The 23,125-nt window shown below is 40.6% G+C and overlaps 1 protein-coding gene across 7 annotated transcripts in view; it reads left to right on the forward strand.

Moving 5' to 3' along the window:
- The window catches only part of CEP164 (centrosomal protein 164), an 81,691-nt gene that overhangs the window by 13,142 nt on the left and 45,424 nt on the right, over positions 1–23,125 (forward strand). For 4 of the 7 annotated variants that reach the window (XM_023499425.2, XM_031961327.1, XM_031961326.1 and 1 more), the window contains exons 5-9: positions 1,196–2,920; positions 5,669–5,824; positions 8,027–8,152; positions 8,403–8,480; positions 22,022–22,408. In XM_023499425.2, coding sequence (XP_023355193.1) covers positions 1,196–2,920; positions 5,669–5,824; positions 8,027–8,152; positions 8,403–8,480; positions 22,022–22,408 — 2,472 coding nt within the window. The remainder of the gene's footprint in view (positions 1–1,195; positions 2,921–5,668; positions 5,825–8,026; positions 8,153–8,402; positions 8,481–22,021; positions 22,409–23,125) is intronic. The other 3 variants (XM_031961328.1, XM_023499426.2, XM_031961330.1) reach the window with 3 other exon arrangements.

Genomic DNA, 23,125 nt, shown 5'->3' on the forward strand with positions numbered 1-23,125 from the left:
TACTTAATTCAGACAGTTATAGATGTAGAACTTCAGTCATCCCTTATGCCTGCCTGATTACCTTGTTTTGGGGTCTGTAGCTTTTTTTATTTTCTAGTCTAATGTTGACTTCTCAGTGAAGTGATTTTTCCCTCTTGTCTTCCCTTCCTCCCCAAGGTTATCCATTCTAGGGCATATATTATAGTAGTTACTTTGAGATAGTTACCTGTCAGGTCATTCTCTCCTCCCCATTTCCCTCACCCCCCCCAAACTCTTTTTAAGTTTTGTATATTCCTCCCTCACTTTTTTTTTTTTTTTTTTTTTTTGCTGAGGCAATTGGGGTTAAGTGACTTGCCTATGGTCACACAGCTAGGAAGTATTAAGTATGTGAGGCTAGATTTGAACTCAGGTCCTCCTGACTTCAGGGCTGGTGCTATAGCCACTTCAGCATCTAGTTGCAGCCCCCCCCCACCCCCCCCTTTTTTAAATCTACTGGGCATGGTACCATTTTTTAAGAAGAAGAGAAAACATAATTTGAAATATTTAATTAATTGTTCACTTTCATAAAGTATTCAAAAGTTCACAATAAAGTGTAAAATAATTAACTGTAAGATAATTAATTTAACAGTTGGGACAGTCTTAGTGTATCAGAATGGAGGTGGCTGGGGGCTAGTGGATTTAAACTTGGATGTACAATTCTAGTTCAGGTCATTTTTTCTTCTCTAAACAGTCTTACATGTATTTTAGGAAGGCGAGGAATATTTGACTATCCTAATTCTGCCAGTTTACTGTTATTGGGTTGTTAAGAGCCCAACTCAGCACTTTTGAACCTCATTGGGTTTTTAGAGAAGGAATGTCTAACTGCAGTGGGACAATCTTTCTTAAGTAGGGTGGACTTATTTCTGTGGTACCAAAACATCAGATAGTTTCTAGGATGTTGGGCCATAGTTATTTTCTGCCTTTTCCTCAGCCTTTTGAGAGATGCCTGATTTCCTTCAGATATAACTTCATCTTGAACCTGGGCCCTAATAAATCTGGTGCCATTTTTTTTCAGGGATAGGCTTTTCCAGGATGATAATTAATTTCTCAGGTTGGCTAATAACTCTTCCATAGATTTGCAGGGTACATAGACTGTCTTGCTTAGAAATAAAATAACATATGTAAGTTTAAAGTGTCATATCTTACTTTTTTCTACATGTTTATATTGCCTGTTTAGGAAATACAGCCAGAGCAGGGGATCCTACCTTCTTCCTCCTTCTACTGTGGCCCATCCCCTCTCCCAGCATCTGGGCTCACTGCCTTGGACCTAGAACAGGAGATGCAAATGAAAAGTGAGGGCTCCTTTAGGAAAGGGAAGGGCATGTGCATGCTGGGTGACAACCCCTGGCCTCTTGTGGGTGCTTTGCCATGCAAGCTGCAGCCACTGTCTAAAGGTCAAGTTCCCCGAACCCATCAGATCTTTGGTGATGTGGAGAAAATCTTAGGCAGAACCCCAGCCCCAGGCAAGGCAGAACTAGGTGACCAGTCAGGTCCTGAGAAGCCCCAGAAGCTGACAAAGAAGTTTTACCTGGGCTTTTCTGACCCTGAAGTAGAAGAGCTAGAAATGATGGCCAAGCAGCTGAAATCTGGTCCTCAAGGCCCTGAAAGCATCAGACCTTTCCCAGATGGCCCAGAGGTATTAGACAGGAGTCAATCCTCCACCAACTCAAAGCTCTCTGAAGCCATCAAGAACTCCCAGGCAAAAGGGGAGCAGATCTGCTATAACCTGTCCAAACTGAGCCTAACAGGCCCTAGTGGGGATAAAAGCAGGAACCTGGCTCCCGCAGCAGGCCCAGGAGATGCAGCCTCCCTGTCTGCCTACACCTCTGAGCACCTGCTGTCAAGCAGGAAGGGCAAGTTGCTTTTGATAGATAATAATCCAGCTGAAGAGCTAAACCAGCAGGAGGACCTTGAGGAAGATGGACTCTTAGGTAAAGGCAGGAGGAAAAGAGAACCCCCTAAACTGTGGATGGGACAGGCCTCTGGGCTCCTCAGCAAGAGCGGCCAGGAGAGTGGCAAGGAGTCTGAGCTTAGTGACTCTGAGGAACAGGCAGTGTCGGCTCAGGATAGACTGCAAGAGCCCCTTCTTGCTCCACCACTGAGTGCAGACATAGCATTACCCCTCGCACAGAAGGCAGCTCCGGGTGGCCTGTCAGAGAATATCCACGAAAGTTTGCCTCTTAGCAGTGAGGTCAGGGAGCTCTCCCAGCCTCTGGGTCTCCTGGAGGAAGACAAGCAGCTCAGTGTTTCCGAACCTGACCTGGAGAGCAGTAGCACCAGTGACAGTCTGGCCTCTCACCTGGGCTCCCAGGTCTTGGCGGAGGTTGACAACTTCTCCTGGGACTTGCACAGCTCCCGGGAGTCAGATCTGGTGGTGAGCCAGTTAGGTGCTGGCCTACAGGCCCAACACGCCCACTCTTTTCTGGAGTCCCAGTTGGTCCATACTCAGAGCTCAGCAGATGAGCGATCAGAAAGTGAAGGCTACTCTGAGGACCAGAGGTTCTATCAGCACATACTGCAGATGGTCAAGATCTCTAGACGGCTAGAAGGTCCTCTGCTGGCCGAGGGCATGCAGGAGATGCCGTGCAAAGACATCGCTAGCATGGTCTGCCGGATGGCGGCTTGGTCCCCCAGGTCTCCTGGGTCTCCCACGTCCCCCGGCTCACCCAGTGAGGCTGAACAAGAGGAAACTAAAGCCACTGAGGGAGAGTCAGGGCCCATGGCTTGGGCACCAGGACTCCTTCAGGACCCAGAGGCAATAGGCAGTGTCCCTGAAGGGCTTGGGGCCACTCAGCAGGCCCTGCTGCAGCCAGCAAGCAAGCCCCAAAGGCAGGAGGAAGCTGAGTTGAATTCCAGCAGAGGCCCGGCTACAGAGTCAGGGACAAGGCAGCTTCTCAATCAGGTAGGCTTCTCTGCAGGGAAGAGTTTAAGAAGGGGAAATTAAATGTGGCAGCTGGGGGAATGAATGGGCACATCAGATTCACAATTGTGAATGGGTAGTTATTATCTCATTTCCCATCAAACTTACCTCATTGAATGTCAATTCCTTAACTCCATATTACAGACATTTTTCAAGATGTCCTTGCAATACATTGCTTTTTAAATTGATCTCCCTTGAGAGAGAAACCAAGCTTTTCTAGGTTTCTCTCAGTATTTGGTGTAGTACATAGATGTGTGTATGGTATATGGAAAGGTGAATTGGGTGGGTTTATTTTTCGTATGTGGGGGAACTCTTCTGGCAAATGGGTCACTTTGGGACTTTAAATGACTGAGATGGGAAAGAGGAACCATTTAAAAATGGTGCGTTCATCCCACAGCTTCAGGTAAGCTAAGTCACTTACTTGATATCTTGCAAAATCTGAGAGTTAACGTGTTCTCTAGATGTACCGTACAATCTCCCATCCACTCCTGATGATCTCAGTTTTCTGCACCAGAAAGTGGCGTACATGGCCTCTTCCTGGTGCTAGACTCTGGTGACTGCAGCTAAAGGACAAGAAGAGGGAACCCTTCTTTTCTGATTTTTCTACTTTTCACAGAATGGGCACCATGAAGGGGCAGGGATGTTTGCCCCCATCTCAGAAAGATTAATTCAGAAGAAATCAAAACAGATTAAGAGTCCATGGGACAGTGGCGGGGTTGAATTTGCCTGGTTACTCTCTTGTTGCTGCCCAGCTGTGATTTTACCCAATTGCTGCCTCCGGTTCCTAATAGCTGGCATGCATTAGTGCTCCGTTAGCTGCTAATAACTACTCTAGGACTATAAATATCAGATAAAGCTGCAGATTATCCTGAAAGTTTTAATTAGCCCAATGGCAGCAAGTTTATCCTCTCTGAAGGACAATTCAACCCAAAGTCCTGCACTCACAGTTAATGGCCATCTGTAGAACATAATTAGCTGGGGGCCAAGAATGTGTAATTTCCCTGATAACCACTGATTTGGTAAAGGCTTGGAGAACAAAGACCTCAGCGTTGCCTATCTCCTTCCCCCAATCCCCAGCATGATAGCGATTTACCCATGTTAGGAGTCTGTAATTTTCCATAAATACGACACGGGGAGAATTTTGCTTGCTGACACACTGGAACTGATTGGAGGGAGTAAAGTCAGGAGGAATAGGCCCAAACTTGCTCTGTGTTCACATCAGGAAAAGCTTTCCTATGTACTCTTCTTTTATTCCCTACTATGAGCAACCTCATCTGTCAGCAGCCCAGGTTAATTCTTAGGTAGCCTTTTATTTCACTTTAGGTGACCCTTTATTGTTCTCTCTATTAAAAAATGTTTTTTTTTAACAAAGGAAAGCAGATGTTTTGATCCCAGATGCTTCAGTTCTTGGCTCCCTCAGCTGAACCTTTATGAAGAGGATAGAGGAAATTTGTCTATTATATCAGTTGTTTGGGCTTTCTAAGCTGGGTCCTTTCTGTATCCCCTTCCTTCTGCTTATATTCTTTGCATTTAGAGGGCTCAGACAACCAGGGAAAGGACTATTTTTGAGAATTTTCTAATCATTACAGCATTGCCACTTATAAAACCATATTCTTAATAGGCTCTAATATTATTACATATATATTATATAGGGGCCTATATATAATATATAGATTATACAATCATTTCTATAATGATGATGATGATTTTATTCTCCAAATATAATAATTGAAAAAGTGTTGTCATATCTTTTACTTAATTTAAAATTAATAGTAAGCTTTTATTGAGCACTGGCTACATGTCAGGCACTGTGCTAAGCATTGAAGATACAAAGAAAGGTAAAAGATAGTTCCTGTACTTGAGGTCCTCACAGTTTAATGGGGGAAGCAACATGCACTGCTATATACTAACAAACAAGATAAATAGGAAAAAAAATCAACTTGGAGAAGGCCCTAGAACTGAGAGGTACTGGGAATCCATTGAATTGGAAGGGACATATTCCTCATTTTACAGATGAAGACTCAATTCACATGGGTAACCAGCAGGATTAGGAACCAGGTTTCTTCCTTCCTACTCTACTGCTTTTTCCACCATACGACAGTTCGGTGAGGTAGGCCAGATGAGTGGTATCCCCATATTGCAGGTGAAGACATTGAATTTCAGAGACATTAAATCCTTTGCACAAAGTCACATGGGAGGTAAGAGGTAGAGGCATTTATCTGACCCTGGATCTTTGGATTACTAATCCAGTATTGTTTCTTTTACATTATGCAGCCATCTTGACCCTTGGTTGTCATTTCTGAAAATAGGCACAACCAGCAAGGGAAGAGTAAGTGAGCCTATTCTCATCTCTATTTCAAATAGACAGATCACACCCTTTTGTATGGCTTCTTCCATATTCTCCTGACCAGCAGAGGGCCAAAGGTGCTAATTTTCCCACTTGTTGCTTGAAAGGAGAATAGACTTGCTTCATATCTGCCAAATGAATATGTACTGTTAGTAATGACCAGCAGAAGAGACAAGGGGACCAGCAAATCAGCCTGTTATTTCTCAGCGCTCTCAACACAGTGTTAATTTCTAAATGTGATTTTTTCATTGACAGCCTCTGACCAGAGGTGATCTAAATTTGAGGGGGCAGAATGTCGATGCTTTATTTTTATATCTGTATCCAGGATTCCTGGAGCCACATGGCTTATTAGGGTACATAACAAGGTGTTTTGTGTTGCCTAGGCCCTGGGTTCTTCCTTAGCCCCAGTTCATGTACCCATGGGAGGCCTTGGTCCCTTACGCAGTCTCATGGATACCTCAACCACAACCTTTCATTCATCCCTGAATATGAACCTGGGAAGCTCAGTGGAATCTTCTCAACCTTTGGAAACTCCTCTGGTAAATGTTCTCTCTTTTGTCTATGTGGTTGCTATGGGGAGGTGGATGAATTCAACCAATAGTTCCCACTATATACTCAGTACCATGGCAGACAGTACAGAGAAATAAGAAAAATACAAGATACAGTTGTGCCTTTAAGTCACTCACTATTTAGTCAGGGAAACAAGACATATGCATATGAAGCAACTGGAAAATAAGATATTTCTAATAAAGTGCTGAATTGTGATCTATAAACAATTAGAAAACAAAACAATAGGGCATCCAATTATTGGATGATATAGGCAATAAGTACAATAGGAATTGGAGGAGAGAAAGCTCAATGGGGATTGGACTCTTTAGGGGAGTCTTTATATGGAGGTGGTAGGGTGGAAGCTCATCCTTAAAGAATTAATAGTGTTTGGATGGAGGAGAGGGTTAAGCTGTTCCATATGGCAGGAAAAGCAGAAGCAATGACAGGGAAGTGAGAAAGACTTTAGTACATAAGAAGACCTGCCAGTCTGGATTGAAGGATTTGTGTGAGGGAATACTGAACCATAAAGCCATATAGGGAAGGTAAAGAATGACTTTGTAATGCCAGGAAGAGAAATTTGGACTTTTATCCACCCTTAGGGAGCCGATGTAAGTTTGTCAGTGAGGAAGTGATAGAAAGAAAGTGGTATTTTTGGAAGACTAATCTGATAATGGTATTTAGAAATGAATTAGCAAGAGAGAACAAGGATCATAGTACTACTACCTAGGAGACTACCTGGTAATTTGTAAATAGATACAAAGTCATGAAGGTCAGGACTAGAATGGTGCTAGTTGGGTTAAAAAGAGAGGGACAAGTTGAGAATGAATAAAAAAAGTATTTACTTACTGTGCTTACTCTACATGCTGAGGACTAAGCTAAGTACTAGGAATATGAATGCAAAAGTGAAACAGTTCTTGTTCTCAAGGAGCTTACAATCTAGTAGAGAGACAACACATATAGCAAAGTGGTGGTCTGGAGGGATGTTTGGGTTTAGAAAATTACAGGCTTGCTGAATGGAACCATAGGATCCAACATAGGACCAATAGATATGCCATAGGTTGATATACTTTCCAGCATCACTGGGAATATTGATTCAATTATTATTTCAGATTTGGAAAGCCAGAGTCAGGAGTCTAGCATGTGAAAAGATAGTGAAGGTATCAAGAGAAGCTTGGTTAGAACTGTCTAGATAGAGTGTGCTATGTGAGACATGTAAGATTTGTTTATTGAGGTTAATGTAAGGGGTAAAATAAAGGGAAGAGTCAAGGATGGCTTCCAAGTCATATATGTGGGGAAATGAGAGAAGCCTGATGGCTTTAAGAGAAAGGAAAAAACTGTATAGCCAAATAGGAGATCTGTTTATGGGGGTAGGAAGATGTTTTAATGTTGTTATGATGTTTAGAAATGTTGAACTTGAAGTAATGGTGTGTTTTCAATTGAAAATGTAGACCTGGTGATCAGGTGAGACATTGAAATTGGATAGAAAGGTTTTGGAATTATTTATATATAGAGGAGAAATCTAGAGAGCACATAATCACCACTGGTCTAAATTAGTTATTCACCTCTATGGTGCTATGCCATGTTCTAAGTAGAATAAGTTATCCATAAATGGTGCTTGCTATCAGGAAGTGTGATGTTGGATGCAGGGTAGCTGTTACTGAGCAACACTGAGAAATCTGAATGACCCTTCTTTCACGGTTCCAGATGGGACATTTTGGTTTATTCAGTTTTTTTTAACCTCCTTGAAAGAAAGGATGGGGCAGGAGTTGTTCTCACTAGTTTTCAAATGAGAATCTTGAGGGGATTAAGATTTGCCTAAAGTTGCATAGTGATTCAATGACAGAGCTACTTTGGCGACTTAGGGCTTGGTTCTTTAGCCTTCATTGTTTCCTTTTCTGTTTAAATTTGTGCCCGCTGCTAGGCATCAGACTGTGTCTACTAGTAAACACAGTTGTTCTGCTTCCTTGTGACCTGCAGAAGGCTTGGGAAAAGAGACCACCAAAGAAAGAAGATCTCTGGAATACTTAAGTCTCCTTAAGAGATGCCCTGATCTGTGGTGTGTAAGGAGGCTATTTGCAGCAGGGCAGACTGTGGTCATAGCTCTGGATGAGCTATGGTAGGCACTTAGCTCTGGGGTTTATTTCATCCTCAGTCTTTTCAGCTTTTAATTCACTTTCCTCTCCTCTTCTTAGCTTCCACAAGGTTCCAAGCCTTCTGCCCTCACCAAGAATCTCCTTGGCTCTATCCATGAGGAAAAGAGTCCTGTCAGCCTGTTGGCTCTTGGGGAAGAGACCAACGAAGAAGAGAGTGATAATCAGGTGAGGTAGATGGCCTGGGTGGTCTTGAGGTAGGTGCCAGCTGCTCTACCAATACAGCAGCTGAGGCAGCTTTTTAGCCCTTTACCCAAGAGACGCAGTCACTTGCCTGGGACTGCTGGTGAGGCGCTCCTGTCCATCAGTCCTTCAGAGGCTCTGCCTGCTCTGGAGCTCATCTGGCTCCCTGCCCTTTGCCTGCCCCATGCCCCATGCCAGTACTTTGAGTAGGCCTCTTGTTCACTTTACTTCTCAGAGCCTCCGGAGTACAGCTGGACTCCTGAAGAACCTACATCTAGACATTGAGGTCCTTGGGGGCAGTTTTGATTATGAGGTAAAGTTAAGATCTCCTTTGAGGCAGATTTCTGATCCTGGCCTGCCTTCTCCCTGCCTCCCTCCCTCTCTCTCTCTCTCCCTCTCTCCTTCCCTGCTCCCTTCTTCCCTCTCTCTCTCTCTCTCCCTCTCTCCTTCCCTACCTCCTTTCCTCCCTCCCTCCCTGCTTCCCTCTCTCTCTGTGTCCCTCCTTCCCTGCTTTTTTCCCTCCCTCCCTTCCTCCCTCCCAGTATACAGCAGTTCATTTGGAAAAAAAAAAATTCATCACATGGTTTGTTATTAGTTTGTTATTAGGAATGTTGTTAGTGAAAAAACAAATCCTTGTGGGGCAATTTTATTTTTTCAATAATAGCATTTTATTTTCAAAATATATGCGAAGATAGTTTTCAACATTAACCCTTGCAAAATCTTGTGTTCCAAATTTTTTTCTCCTTCCCTTCCCCCACTCCCTCCCCTAGACAGCAAGTAATCCAATATATGCTAAACATGTGTAGTTCTCCTATACATATTCATATACATATCATGCTGCACAAGAAAAATCAAATCCAAAAAAGAAAAAAAAATAAGAAAGAAAATAAAAAGCAAGTAAACAACAAAAAAGGTGAAAATAATATCTTGTGATCCACCCTCAGTTCCCACAGTCCTCTTTCTGGATGCAGATGGCTCTCTCCATCACAAATCTATTGGAATTGTCCTGAATTACCTCATTGTTGAAAAGAGTCACATCCATCAGAATTGATCATCATATAATCTTGTTGTGTACAATGTTCTTTTAGTTCTATTGACGCCATTTAACATCAGTTCATGTAAGTCTCTCCAGGCCTCTCTGAAGTCATCCTGCTGATTGTTTCTTATAGAACAGTAATATTACATAACATTCATATACCATAACTTATTCAGCCATTCTCCAACTGATGGGCATCCACTCGGTTTCTAGTTCTTTGCCACTGCAAAAAGCTGTCTTCTCCTCTCAAAGGACTTTTGTAATATGCTGGATGTGTGCCTGTAAGGAAGATCATTTCTTCTGAGCCTTTTGGTAGCAAGGAAAGAGTTGGGACTAATTGGAAGGGAACTTTTCATCTCTTCACTCCTCAATTATTATGAGAGGCAGCATGGCATGGTGTCTAGAGAGAGTCAGGAAGACCTAAGTTCTGACTCATGATGACTGTGTGACTGGACAAGTCATTTAACCTCTTAGAGCCGTGGACATCACTTTCAGATTCAAAGGTGTTGATCTGCCTAGGTAGAAAATGTCCCTCACCAGGAGTTCCCTGTTAGACAGGGTTAGTTAAAATAAAATGTGTAACTTACCATGCTGTTTTCTAAGGAGAATGTGAATATTATTAAAACATAGTTATTGCTATTTCGAAGTCGGATTCTTTTTGTACAGCAAAATAACTATGTACATGTATACATATATTGTATTTAACATATACTTTAACATATTTAACATGTATTGGTCAACCTGCCATCTGAGGGAGGGGGTGGGGAGAAGAAGGGGAAAAATTGGAACAAAAGGTTTTACAATTGTCATTGCTGAAAAATTACCCATGCATATATCTTGTAAGTAAAAAATCTATAATAATAATAATAATTTAAAAAAGGAAAATAAAACAACATAGTTGTCGTTTAAGGAGCCCCTAGAGATCTTAAGGGAAAAGCAAAGATGCATTTCTTTATCAAACAGGTACAGACAAAATGTTTAGAACTCAAAGGAGATATTACTCCCAATTTTATGTGAAGGAGCAATCAGGAAACATCTATAGCATTTGAGCTAGATCTGGAAGACCATGTAAGAGTTTTCACAGGTAGAGATGACATTGTAGGTGGAAGAAACAGCATAAGCAAAGGCCCAGAAGTAAGAAAACTTGGACAGGAGGCTATTGTATCTGGATAATGAAAATTTTTAAAGTAGGTGAAAAGCAGTGAGAATGGAAAGGAAGGGAACAGATTTGAGAGACTGAATTAGAATAAACAGGTTTTGGTAATTAATTAGATGAGAAGGTGTGATTATGTTTGGGGAGAGGTATAGTCAAAGATTGGCTCCAAGGTTTTGTGCCTGGGAAAATAGTGGGGCCATTGATCAAGATAGGGAAGTGCTACTGTGTTGTTGTCAGGCCAGAAAAAGGGAAAATCAGGAGAAGAGTAGGAGCATCAAACTGAAAGTCAGAGGATTTACTCTTGCCCTTTTCTATCTCTGTATTTCTGGGTAAGTCATTTGTCTTCTCTGGGCCTCAAATTCTTAATCTCTAAATGCGGGAGTTGGGTTAGATGATATCTTAAGACACTTTCTAGTTTTAAACTTTATGGCCAGTGATGATTCTAGGTTTGAAGTGTTGGAAGGACAACAGGTTAGGAATGTTTAGCAGGTAGCTGACAACGAGGAACTGGTGCTCAGGATGGAAGTTGGGACTAGAAATGTAGATTGGAGTCATTTTCAGAGACGATTGTAATAATGATGGGAATCATTGGAACTGAAACACTTCTTCCATTTTTTTGCACTTATAAAAACCTGACTCCCCCCAGAAGATACTGAGTCTCTAGTCACTTTCTCCAGTGATGAATGAGTACTCTGATGCTCTAGGACTTTCCTTCATCCCTTCTCTGTGAGCAGTACTTACTTACTCCTTATTCTTCACCATCATCACTTAGCAATCATTGCTCTCACACTAACTCAGCAGCTTGTTCTCCTTTGAGGTTTACTCTACCCTTCTTATAGAATAATAATATTTTGTCATTCATATACCATTATTTATTTACACATATACATACATATATATATAATATAAGGTAGCTTTGGGGTGAAAGGAAACAGCAATCGTGAGGATCAGAAAGACTTCCTATATAAGGTGTCATTTGAGCAAGTATTTTTTTTTAGTTTTATTTATTTTTAATACACATTGTTTTATGAATTATGTTGGGAGAGAAAAATCAGAGCAAATGGGAAAACCTATGGGAGAGATTAAAAAAAAAAACAGAAAAAAGAAATACACACAGCATGTGTTGATTTACATTCAGTTTTTCTGGATCTTCTTACTTCACTTTGCAGTCGTTCATAATGCCTTCCCCTTAGATCTTTTTCTGGATACAGATGGCATTTTCTGTCCAAAGTCTATTGAGATTGCTTTGGATCACTGAACCACTGAGAAGAACCAAGCCTTTAATCATTGAGCATCACACATTCTTGCTATTATTATGTACAATGTATCCCTGGTTCTGCTTCTTTCACTCAGCATCAGATCATGTAAATCTTTGCAGGTTGAGTAAAATATTGAAGGAAACAAACACTTCTGAGAAGCAAAGATGAGAAAATATGTCCTGGGGAGAGGAGACAGCCAGGGCAAAGGCGTGGAGATGGGAGAGTATGACACGTTTGTCTTTTCTCTCTTCTGGATGCTCTGTTCTTCTCTGGTTTTCAGAACATGGGTCTCTTTGCTGCTTTTCCTCTTGCCTTTCTGACCATTCCCTTTGCTACATCATCATCTGCGTTCTGCATCCTATGTGTGCGTATACTCTTGGTCTCTCTTCCCTTTTTTCACTATCCTGTCTTTCACTAGACTTACTACATATGCTCCTTCAAGTTTAATGTTATTTCAATGAGTATGATTCCTGATTTCACATATTCAGCATTTATTTCATTCCTGAATTCTAATTCCTGGCTCCTTCAAAACTCGGTGTGTTTTTTTTGGATCCTTCCACTTTTTTATGTCAGCTAGGTGACCTGCAGTCAGCAAAATCCGAGTTCAGATCTGGCCCCAGGCACTTATTGATTATATGATAAATTACTTACCTCTGCTTTACTCAGTTTCCTCATCTGTTATATAAGCTGGAGAAGGAAATAGCAAATCCCTTCAGTACTTCTGCCAAGAAAACCTCAGATGGGGTCACAGAGAATCAGGGCTATTTTTGTTTGTTTGGGGTAATTTGGAGAGGTAGTATGGCACAGTGTGTTGGACTTAGAATCAGGAAAACTTGAGTTTAAATCCTATCTTAAACATTGTGAGACCCTGGACAAGTCACTTAGTTTTTCTCTGTCCCATGGAACACTTAACTCATGAGATTGTTATGGAGATCAGTAAGAGAATGTATAAAAGTGTTCTGCCAACTCTAAAGTGCTGCATAAATGTAATTTATTTTCCTATATCCATATTGCTTCCTCTTATTTCCTCAAGGGAGGGCATTGTTCTGTGTTTGTCTTTGTTATCCCATTGCTGTTAGTGTAGTGCTTATCCCATAGCAGGTAGGCCCTTAGTAAATGTTGGTTGAATTGGATTTAATCTCTTCATTCCTCTTTGACCTGGCACAACTTCTGAGTGTCTCTGAGCTAAAGCTCTGGGACAGAGATGGTCCCAGACAGATTTCCTTTCTAGGAACAAGCAGCAGCTTGGTCACTGCTGTTATATGGTCTCGGGAGGACCTGGTGTGTGTTGGCAAGATTTCCTTTGGGCTTCTTGTTAATTCATAGTTACCTCATATGTGAGCTAGAGAAGTCTCATTTAAACAGATCCCTGATTGTTTCTGAACTTTCACTTTGATGAAAGATTTTTTAGAATCATTGTTTCTTGGAACTGGAAGAGACTTCTGAAATCATCATCTCCAAACCCCTCTGGAATTCAGTTTAGTTCCTCAAGCTTTTATAAAGTGCCCACTGTGTACTAGACACAGGAGATAAAAAAGGCAAAAACAACCTCTCTCCTTAAGGAGCATACTTTCTACTGGGCTGTAAGATGGGAGGGGAGGAGGAACTATGTACATGCATAAACTCTAAATATACAAAGCAGGTACTAAATAAAAAGTAATTTCAAAGGATGTGAGCATTAATACTCAGAAGAATCAATAATTAATGCCTTGTGTAGGAAGAGGAACTTAAATTAAATCTTGAAGGTAACTAGGAATTCCAAGAAATGGAGTGAGTAGAAAGTATCCCAGGTATGGGGGATCCCAGCCTGAATATATATGGGTGTGATTTGGAAGGTTGGTTGTAGAAAAAACAAGATCAGAATGTGTGAGGGGGTATGCTATGAAACCATCCTGGAAAGAGAGCAGGAGCAAGTTTATAAAGGGCTTTATGCTTCTTACAGAGAAGTTTGCTCATTGTTGAATTTCTACATTCTTCCCCCCAAAAAAGAGAGCTTGGGTTTTACCATGGGGAGAAATTTGTGTTCCAAGCCTAAAGGAAGCTACATGAGAGCAGGGCACAGATGACCAGAACCCTTGTCAGCTGGTGATGTTGGTAGATGAAGGATTGTGAAAGAAGACAGGCTTTCTGAGGGTTTGGGCCTTTGGAATCAGTGATCCTTTCAGTTGCTTTGCACTTGCCCCACTTTGTGAGTACAGAGAACTTCCAAAGAGGCTTTAGAGGCAGATTGGTGGGTCCTTCCTTTGACTGTTGCTAATCATTTACCAGTCATTCCATGAGGTGGCAGCAGAAAGGCAGCAACATCCCTCCCTTCCTCCTCTCCCTTCTTCCCTTTCTCTTCTTCTTTCTCTGTCTCTCTTTTTCTTCCCCCTCTCCTATTCTCTCCTGCTTATAGTTTTAACTCATCTCTAGTCTTATTAGAGAATCAAAAGGAAAAAATTCATGAAAAAGATTCTAGGAATGAGTATAAGGGAAGGGGGAGGCTGCAGGGTAAGAGGAGCAGACAGCATTGTTGGGTTGGTGAAAATCCCATCAGCAGATCAAAGTTGAGGTGGCCAGAAATTTAGAGTAACAGGTAATGATGTCCAGTGTGATTTGAAGATGCTAACAGCACTAGAGAGAAATATATTTCACCAGAAATATATATATTTTTAAGGAGTTATTTTCTTCAGTCACTTTCTGTGTTTCCTTTTCCAAACTCTCCTGCAAATCTCTCATTTCTTTTCCCCATTTTTCTTCTAATTTTCTTTTAATATCTTTTTTGAACTCTCTTAAGAGAGCTTAGGGAGCAGTTCATGTTCCCCTTTGAGGTTTTCCCAGAAAGAATTTTACTTCTGTTGTCCTTTTCTGGGTTTGTATTCTGTTCTTCCCTGTCTCCATTGTAATTCTCTATGGTTAATGCTCTTTTTGCTTTTTTTGGATCATTTTTAAAGGTTGATATCTGTTCCTAGGGCACAGAGAAGATTGTCCTGAGCTTCCTCTACAGGGAGATGGGCTTCTCACTGATTGTGCTGGGGCCAGTGATATTACAGGCTTCCCCACCATGCTGGGTGGGCCTGGCCAAGTCCAGCCAGTTGTACTGGGGTTCAGGGGCTCACTATTAACCTTCTGCAGTTTTGTTGGAGATCTCACAGCTAGTTTGCTGATCTTGTAGCCTGCTAATCCAGGACAGAGTAGCCAACGCTGCTTTATTTTGATTCCTGGCATAGGGTCTTTCCCCTGGGCTTCCCCACAGTGACCCTAAACTGGGTCTGTTCCCTGCTGCCCAACTGAGACAGACCTTTCCTGAAGTTCTTCTAAGATATCTTTTGCTGGAAAATTATAACACTCCGAATGTTTGTAGGTTCTGTCACTCCAAAGTCTGGAGGCTAATTTAGTATCAATTCTGAGGGAAGCCCGGAAGAGCTCAGGCAAAATCCTGTCTATTCTCTGCCATCTTGACTCCACCCCCAGTAGTAATATAAAGAATTGAGACTAACTAGGCATGGAAAATAAATTGGACTGACTATAAGCCCAGTGGCAAGAAAAAAGAAGGCTGCTAATTCCCAAGGTAAGATCCATGCACAAACACTCATTTTTAGGATTTTTGTTTTTTGTGTTTGTCCCCTGCTTCCTTTCCTTTTGTAATCTTTTCTGTTGATCATAGGAACTCCCTACCTTTGTGCTCTCTGGACAAGAAGAAAGGGACCTAAGAATTTCAAGGGAATTAATGAAAAAAAATTCAAATGAAGGTGGCCTAGCTGTACCAGATCTAAAATTATATTATAAAGCAGTTGTTACCAAAACCATTTAGTATTGGCTAAGAAATAGACTAGTTGATCAATGGAATAGGTTAGGTTCAAAGGACAAAAGAACCAATTTAAGAACTTTAATAATCCAGTGTTTGACAAACCCAAAGACCCCAGCTTTTGGGATAAGAACTCACTGTTTGACAAAAATAACTGGGAAAATTGGAAATTAGCATGGCAGAAACTAGGCATTGACCCACACTTAACACCATACACCAAGATAAGGTCAAAATGGGTTCATGACCTAGGTAGGCATAAAGAATGAGATTATAAATAAATTGGAAGAGAATAGGATAGTTTTACCTCTCAGACCTGTGGAAGAGGAAGGAATTTATGACCAAAAAAGAACTAGAGATCATTACTGATCACAAAATAGAAAAATTTAGTTATATCAAATTGAAAAGTTTTTGTACAAACAAAACTAATGCAGACAAGATTAGAAGGGAAGCAATAAACTGGGAAAACATTTTTACATCCAGAGGATCTGATAAAGGCCTCATTTCCAAAATACATAGAGAATTGACTAATTTATAAGAAATCAAGCCATTCACCAATTGATAAATGGTCAAAGGATATGAAGAGACAATTCTCAGATGAAGAAATTGAAACTATTTCTAGCCATATTAAAAAATGCTCCAAGTCATTATTAATCAGAGAAATGCAAATTAAGACAACTCTGAGATACCACTACACACCTGTCAGATGGGCTAGAATGACAGGGAAAGATAATGCGGAATGTTGGAGGGGATGTGGGAAAACTGGGATACTGATACATTGTTGGTGGAATTGTGAATACATCCAGCCATTCTGGAGAACAGTTTGGAATTAGGCTCAAAAAGTTATCAAACTGTGCATATTATATATTGACAACTGAAAAACCAGCAGTGTTACTTTTGACCCAGCAGTGTTACTACTAGGCTTATATCCCAACGAGATCTTAAAGAAGGGAAAGGGACCTGTATGTACAAGAATGTTTGTGGCAGCCCTCTTTGGAGTGGCCAGAAACTGGAAATTGAAGGGATGCCCATCAATTGGAGAATGGCTGAATAAATTGTGGTATATGAATATTATGGAATATTATTGTTCTGTAAGAAATGACCAACAGGATGATTTCAGAAAGGCCTGGAGAGACTTGCATGAACTGATGCTGAGTGAAATGAGCAGAACTAGGAGATCATTATATACTTCAACAACAATACTATGTGATGACCAGTTCTGATGGACGTGGCCATCTTCAGCAATGAGATGAACCAAATCAGTTCCAATAGAGCAGTAATGAACTGAACCAGCTGCGCCCAGCAAAAGAACTCTGGGAGATGACTATGAACCACTACATAGAATTTCCAATCCCTCTATTTTTGCCTGCCTGCATTTTTTATTTCCTTCACAGGCTAATTGTACATTATTTCAAAGTCCCAACTCTTCTTATACAGCAAAATAGCTGTTTGAACATATATACATATATTGTATTTAACTTATAATTTAACATATTTAACATGTATTGGTCAACCTGCCATCTGGGGGAAGAGGTGGGAGGAAAGAGGGAAAAAGTTGGAACAAAAGGATTTGCAACTGTCAATGCTGAAAAATTACCTATGCATATATTTGTAAATAAAAAGTTAAAAAATAAAATAGTAAAAAGAAGAAGAAGAAGAAAGGGACCTGTGGGCATTGAAGCTGTCATCTCTTTTAGCAGGGTGGGGGGAAGAGAGTATTCCTGGAGTGTGTCTTAGAGGCATTACCTCTCTCTGCATGCAGATAGTGAGGCTTTTTCTGCACCCGTAGCATAAACTTGCTTAGAAATGCTCCAGAACTTGGGGCTAGGAGGAAGGAACAGGACTGGGCACAGGTGACTAGAGAACAAAACTGTGTTGAACAGAGAGGATTAAAGTATTTCTCACATGGTCCACAAAGCACAGGAGGTCAGGCAGGTGTTTAGAAACTTCATGTTTTAGGATTTCTCTATTCTTGGTTTTAGTGATATAAGGATGGGGAATGAAATGAAAGTAGAAATGTGTGAAAGTATGTAGTTTTTTTTTTTTAAGCATTCCACTCTCTTGTGTCTGCTTGTAAAGTTACCTAAGTGGTGTTTCTCTACCAAAAAAAATAGTTTGTTTTAGTGTTCTTCTGATATGCAGAAAGTTTCCTTGCCCCCCTTTTTCAGTTGTCATTATATTTAAAGTTTACAAAATACCTCACAAGAACCTTATAAAAAAGGTTTAGAGAAATTAAGACTTGGACCATGATTTTCCTTTTTTTTTTTTTTTTTTTTTTTTTTGAGGCAATTGGGGTTAAATGACTTGCCTAGGGTTACACAGCTAGTAAGTGTCAAGTGTCTTAAGAGCAGATTTGAACTCAGGTTCTCCTGATTTCAGAGCTGGTGCTCTATTAACTGCGCCACCTAGCTGCCCCGATTTTCCATCTTCAACACCAGTGTTATACCTCATCAATAAAATATTTAGGAAATCAGATTTTCTGAATTATTTGCCAAGTGACTCCTACTATAAAGATCTACTTTATGAGAATCCCAAACCACAGATTGAATAGAATGAGTTTAATCCAATCATCTAGTATGGAGAGATTCCATGATTTTCAAATCCTTGATTTAGTGGAAAAGGCTTAGTTTTGAGAAGTCTCCTTGTATCTGATGTCTCCTGACTTTTAATCAGCTCTGTAGGAACATCTTGCCCCTTAAAAACAACATGCCACTCCTTGGGGTAAGCAATCCAAACCCAGGGTAATGATGCCCACCCAGGTACAGGGCATCATTATCCTTTCACAAAAAGTTTATTATCCTGAGAAGCAGAACCTTTTTTGAAGAAATTCAGCTAGCATGGAGGAGTTAGAAGAGCTAAGAACCATCTGTAGGAAAGTTCCCATTTCCTTTTCCCTTCATAAAAATTAGGCTTTGCTTCTGGGTGGAGATTATAGTTCAGTCTAAGAACTTTCCTGGCTGTCGTCTACCATAGTAAGAAGCATACATACACAAATACGTATACATATACATGTACATACGTACATATCCACACACACTTCTCCTGTTTCACTCTTCATTTCTTTTCTGGATCAGCTGATGTATGGCTTCTGACTCCTTTGTCTCATCTCCCTTACAACCCTTTGGGTATCATAAGATTGTCACCACATATAGCTTATTAATAAGATGCAGAAGCTACAAGCAGTACCTTTGGGGTTAGTGAACAGTTATTATCCTTAGATGGAAAATACCACATAAGTTCTAAGCTTCTTTTTTGTGTTTGTTGTTTAATTTGCTCTCCAGTGATTTTTTGCTTCTTGTTTGATTGAACATTCAGGGCAGAGAACTACAAAGTCTTAAAACCTCTCATCAGAGTTGTTCAAATCAGTGGCACAAGCATGTCAGTGTGAATGTTTTATGGGATGAAAACTACCCCTCTCTCTGCTGGCAGTGTGAGCCCAGGAGAGCTCGAACTGGCCCCATTTCTGAGTGTGGATTTTACTTTCATGCTATGATTGGACCTGAGGAGCTTGACTAGAGGCAGATGAATGTAAAGTATGTGTGTAGGAAATTGGGTTTCAGTTCCAACATCCAAGGTCAGCATCCTATATGGGTTGATATCCAGGGAACTAGGGAGTGTCTCCTCACCTGCCATCGAAGGACGGGTCTTTTATTGCTTTTAAAAATCATAGGTACCTAACTCAGGTTTTTTTTGACTAGTAAGAAAAATCACTGAAAAGACATGATCCTACGTTTTTGTGCTTTTCCTCTAGAATTAAAACACACCCCAAACTTCTCAGTAAATAGCTAACCTTGAATGCAGCAAAAAAAAAAAAAAAAAAAAAAAAAAAAAAAAAAAAAAAACCAAAACCTCAAGGTGATTTTTCTAGACTTGCTGTCTACTTAGTGAAATCCTAAGCCACATAAATTCTGGGTTTGAGGATCAGTTGGTGGATGCTACCACCTAGTTTTGGCCCCTGGAGGTCTCCAGGTACATCAGAGGAAGCCTTTATTCAGACCTAATTACTAAAGATAGACTAGGTTAAAAATTTTTTTATTGATGCCTTTCCTGTTCATATCCCAGTCATTTCCTGTGATACTCCCCACCCCATATTGAATCCTCTCGTATCAAAAAAAAAAAAAAAACCTTTCAGCAAAATGGAATTGATTGTGTTTGACAGTATATGTAGCAATACCCATTCCTATTACTCTTCTCTTAGAAGAGGAGGGAGAGGATGGTTTCATTATCTGTTCTGGAGACCAAGATGGGGCATATGTTGTAGTAGATTGAGGGCCATCTTTGGAGTCTGAAAGACATGGGTCTAAGTTCTCTCTTGAAGGCTTACTAGCTGTGTGACCTTGGGCTAGCCACTTCACTTCTCAGTGGCCCCATGCAGCTTTCTAAACCCAGGAGTTACAGGTGATCTGTATCAGAGAGGGATTTCCATATTGTTTCCCACAACTTGAGTGGCTAACTGAGCCATCCAGCCCTTGCACCAAAGGAGTCTTGGCCTATAAACTATGCATACAAAAAGTTGTCTGACCTCTGCCTGAAGACCTTCCAGCAAATGGAACCCACCATGTCTGTAGGCAGTAGAGGAAGGAAAGAGAGAAAAAAAAAATAGGTTATATAAAACTTAGTTTACAAAAATTCTAAAAATTAGTTTAATGTCTTTGCATTTCCTTCCTGCTCTCCTTATTTAGCTTTCACTCAGGCTTTTACCTTGGTTTTCCTTGGCTCCCCTCACTTGATTCTGCTGAGGGTTGGGACCAAGGTAACACAATAGGCCATTATTTGTTAAGGGTCCTAGTCTTTCACAAAGAGTATGCTAGACATTCTAGTCCACTAGGGGGCGAAAAGAGTCTCACACATTCAGGTCAAAAACCATTGTCTTTTAGTAGCAATTTCCCCAAGGCTACCCAAGATGCCCTTAATTTAGGTAGTTTAGTTTGTTTTTTACCTTCCACTGAAGGCTTCCTCTGAGGTTTCAGTGTAGGATGGAGGTGACCTTGATTTCTCAAAGGCCGTGCCAAAGGAGCCTAAGTTCTGATAGGTAAAGTACCTGATAAGGCTGGAAAGGTACCTGGGGGAGATTGAGGACCAACCTAGTTTGGAGGGCGGACTTAACCCCAGAAGGCTGGCCACTTGGCAGTGACATTTTTTTGGTGCTATAGCAACTCATGAAGAGGGCTCTGGGTCTTTTTTGGTAAAGGTAATAGATGAATTAAGGAAATCCTGGCTTTCTTAAGAAATCTCACATGATTCTCAGGCATGCTTTTTAAAATATTGACTTTGGGGTCTGCTGGTCACCGTTTGTCTCGGAAACTGGGACCAGGAAGAGGGTCAAATCAGCACTACCAGGGGCCGCTTGACCCTTTATACTAGAAGTGATAGGTGGTATTGCTAAATTCACTTTTGTGATCTTCATTTTCAGTGACTCACTTTTATGGGAGGTTGTATAATCTAGGGACTGGGGGCACTGGATGGTACCACTATCCTCCCAATCACCTAGGCTGAAAACCATGAGGCATTTTTTGGACTCCTTTCTCTTCCTTAAACTTCCTCCATGTAATTACTTAAGTGTTGAGCTGTGTCAGTTCTTTCTGTATATTTCTCACTTCATCCTACCTTCCCCATTATTATTATATTATTATTATAGTTCACAGTCTCTTAATCCTCACAGAGTGTGAGTCCTCTTTAGTTTGTTTTATACAAGTGTCAGATTAATTTTTGTATAACAACTCTTGGTCATGTCACTCCCCTGATCAAAATGGGCTATTGAAGAAAGTCTAAGCCCTTTTGCCTATCATTCATAACCCTCTAGAAGCTGGTCTCAACTTACTTTTCCAGACTTACTTCCTATTAGATTTACACATTGTACTATCTAGCCAAACTTGACTGCTCCCACATTCCCTAAACATGACCTCTCTGCCTTTAGTTGTGCTATTTGCTCTGCTGAAAATGTACTTCCCCTATGTCTTTGTTTTGAAATTCTGCTCAAAACTCAAGGTATAGTTTAAATGTTCTCTCTATTGTGAAGCCTTTCCTGATCTCCTAAGCTGAAAGTAATCTCCCTCACCCTCAAAATTCCATAGCTCTTTATTTCTACTTTTTATAAAACATTTATATGAGACAATTCTATATGACATATCAAGATTCATACATTTATATCTATATTGATAACTATTTGTATACTTATACCACTTACCTTATTAGACTACAAGTTTCTCAGGGAAAAGGATTCTGTCTATGACTTTCTCATAGTGTCTGGTACTTAGTAAATGTTCAGTATGTACTGAACCACAGTACTTCTTTTTAATTATTTATGGTACAAAAATAAATTATTGCTATTCATATTATTGTTCGTAATTTGCAGGAAGCCAAAGTAATTTGAATAATTTAAGTGTAGCTATATATGTACATATACATTTTTATACATATGTTTATCATATGCATAACATACATATATCTGCATATATATCACTCTATACACATTCTGTATGTATTTGTTAAATGAAGGAACCTAGCTCACTTCTGATAGAATTCATTAAAACATTTGTTAAGTATGTCAGCCTCTCTTTGTGTTTCTCCCATTTTTTTTGTTTGTTTTGTTTTAAACATTTATGCACTTGCTACCTAGGAGTCTCCAAGAAGCCAACCAGAGGATAAGAAGGAAACATCTCTGGGTTCAGATATCCCCTACCCCCGGACTTCCGACAAACTTTTCAGCCGAGACATAGAAAGCAGTCTGGGCAGTGCAGATGGCGAAGGCCGACGAGGGAAGCTGGCAAGTGCTTGGCTCCCAGACAAGGAAGACAGTGAGAAGGGTGACCCTGGAGCCTCCCGGCCACAAATGACTCGAATGGTAGAATCAGGGACTGGTGATAATACTGGAACAGTCAAGAAGCAGTCTTTAGAAGACCCAGAGGTAGTTGGAGAGGTGGGCTCTGAGAAGAAAGAGGCAGTGGATGAACTAGAGAAGGAATTGACAGAGCCGAAAACAGAAAGCAGATTGGATGTTAATGAAGTAAGTCACCTTTTCATATAGGCAGTTCCTCCCTGTATTTCCTTGCAGCTTCTGTAAGTACTCTCCAAAGTCTCAGTCCCACATCTTTATTACCAAGGCAGAACGCTCCATTTGCAGACCTTCAATAGACTGTCCAAAACAGCTATAGAGCCAACACCCTTAATTGTGACAAATATTCCTAAGGCCCAATAGGGCCATAAAATCCTGAACTAGGCTTTGAGCCTGTTGGCACTAAAAATTCAGTACAGGAGTTGGTTTTTCATCTAGATCTCCAGGGACCTTAATGCTCTGTTTGTCTCCTACTCTCTATTTTCCTTCCTTCCCATTGTCTTTTACAATTGTGGTTTGCACCTTAGCCCCAAGTCTTTATTCTTGCCCACAACACCTGATTATGTTGCTTTTTCATAGTCTCAGAGACATCTTTCTTCTAATTATATCCAGGTGATTTGAATTAAACTAGAGGTAGACAGATTCATACTGGATCTATCCAGCCAAAATGTAGAATGTGGCAGTTACTATGGAGAGAAAGCATGTATCTAGATTGGGGTGGGGAATGTCTGGCTTGCAGGCCCATATAAGGCCAGCAAAATTATTTGCTAAGGCACCTGCAATTGATGATGACCTGAAAGTTAGGTACAACAACCTCCCACTGCTTGAGGTCTAAAGTCATAATTTTTATATGGCTTAAGAATGATATTGTAAATAGCCCCTGTTCTA

Source organism: Sarcophilus harrisii, chromosome 3 (genome assembly GCF_902635505.1).
Source record: "Sarcophilus harrisii chromosome 3, mSarHar1.11, whole genome shotgun sequence".
NCBI classification, from domain to species: Eukaryota; Metazoa; Chordata; class Mammalia; order Dasyuromorphia; family Dasyuridae; genus Sarcophilus; species Sarcophilus harrisii.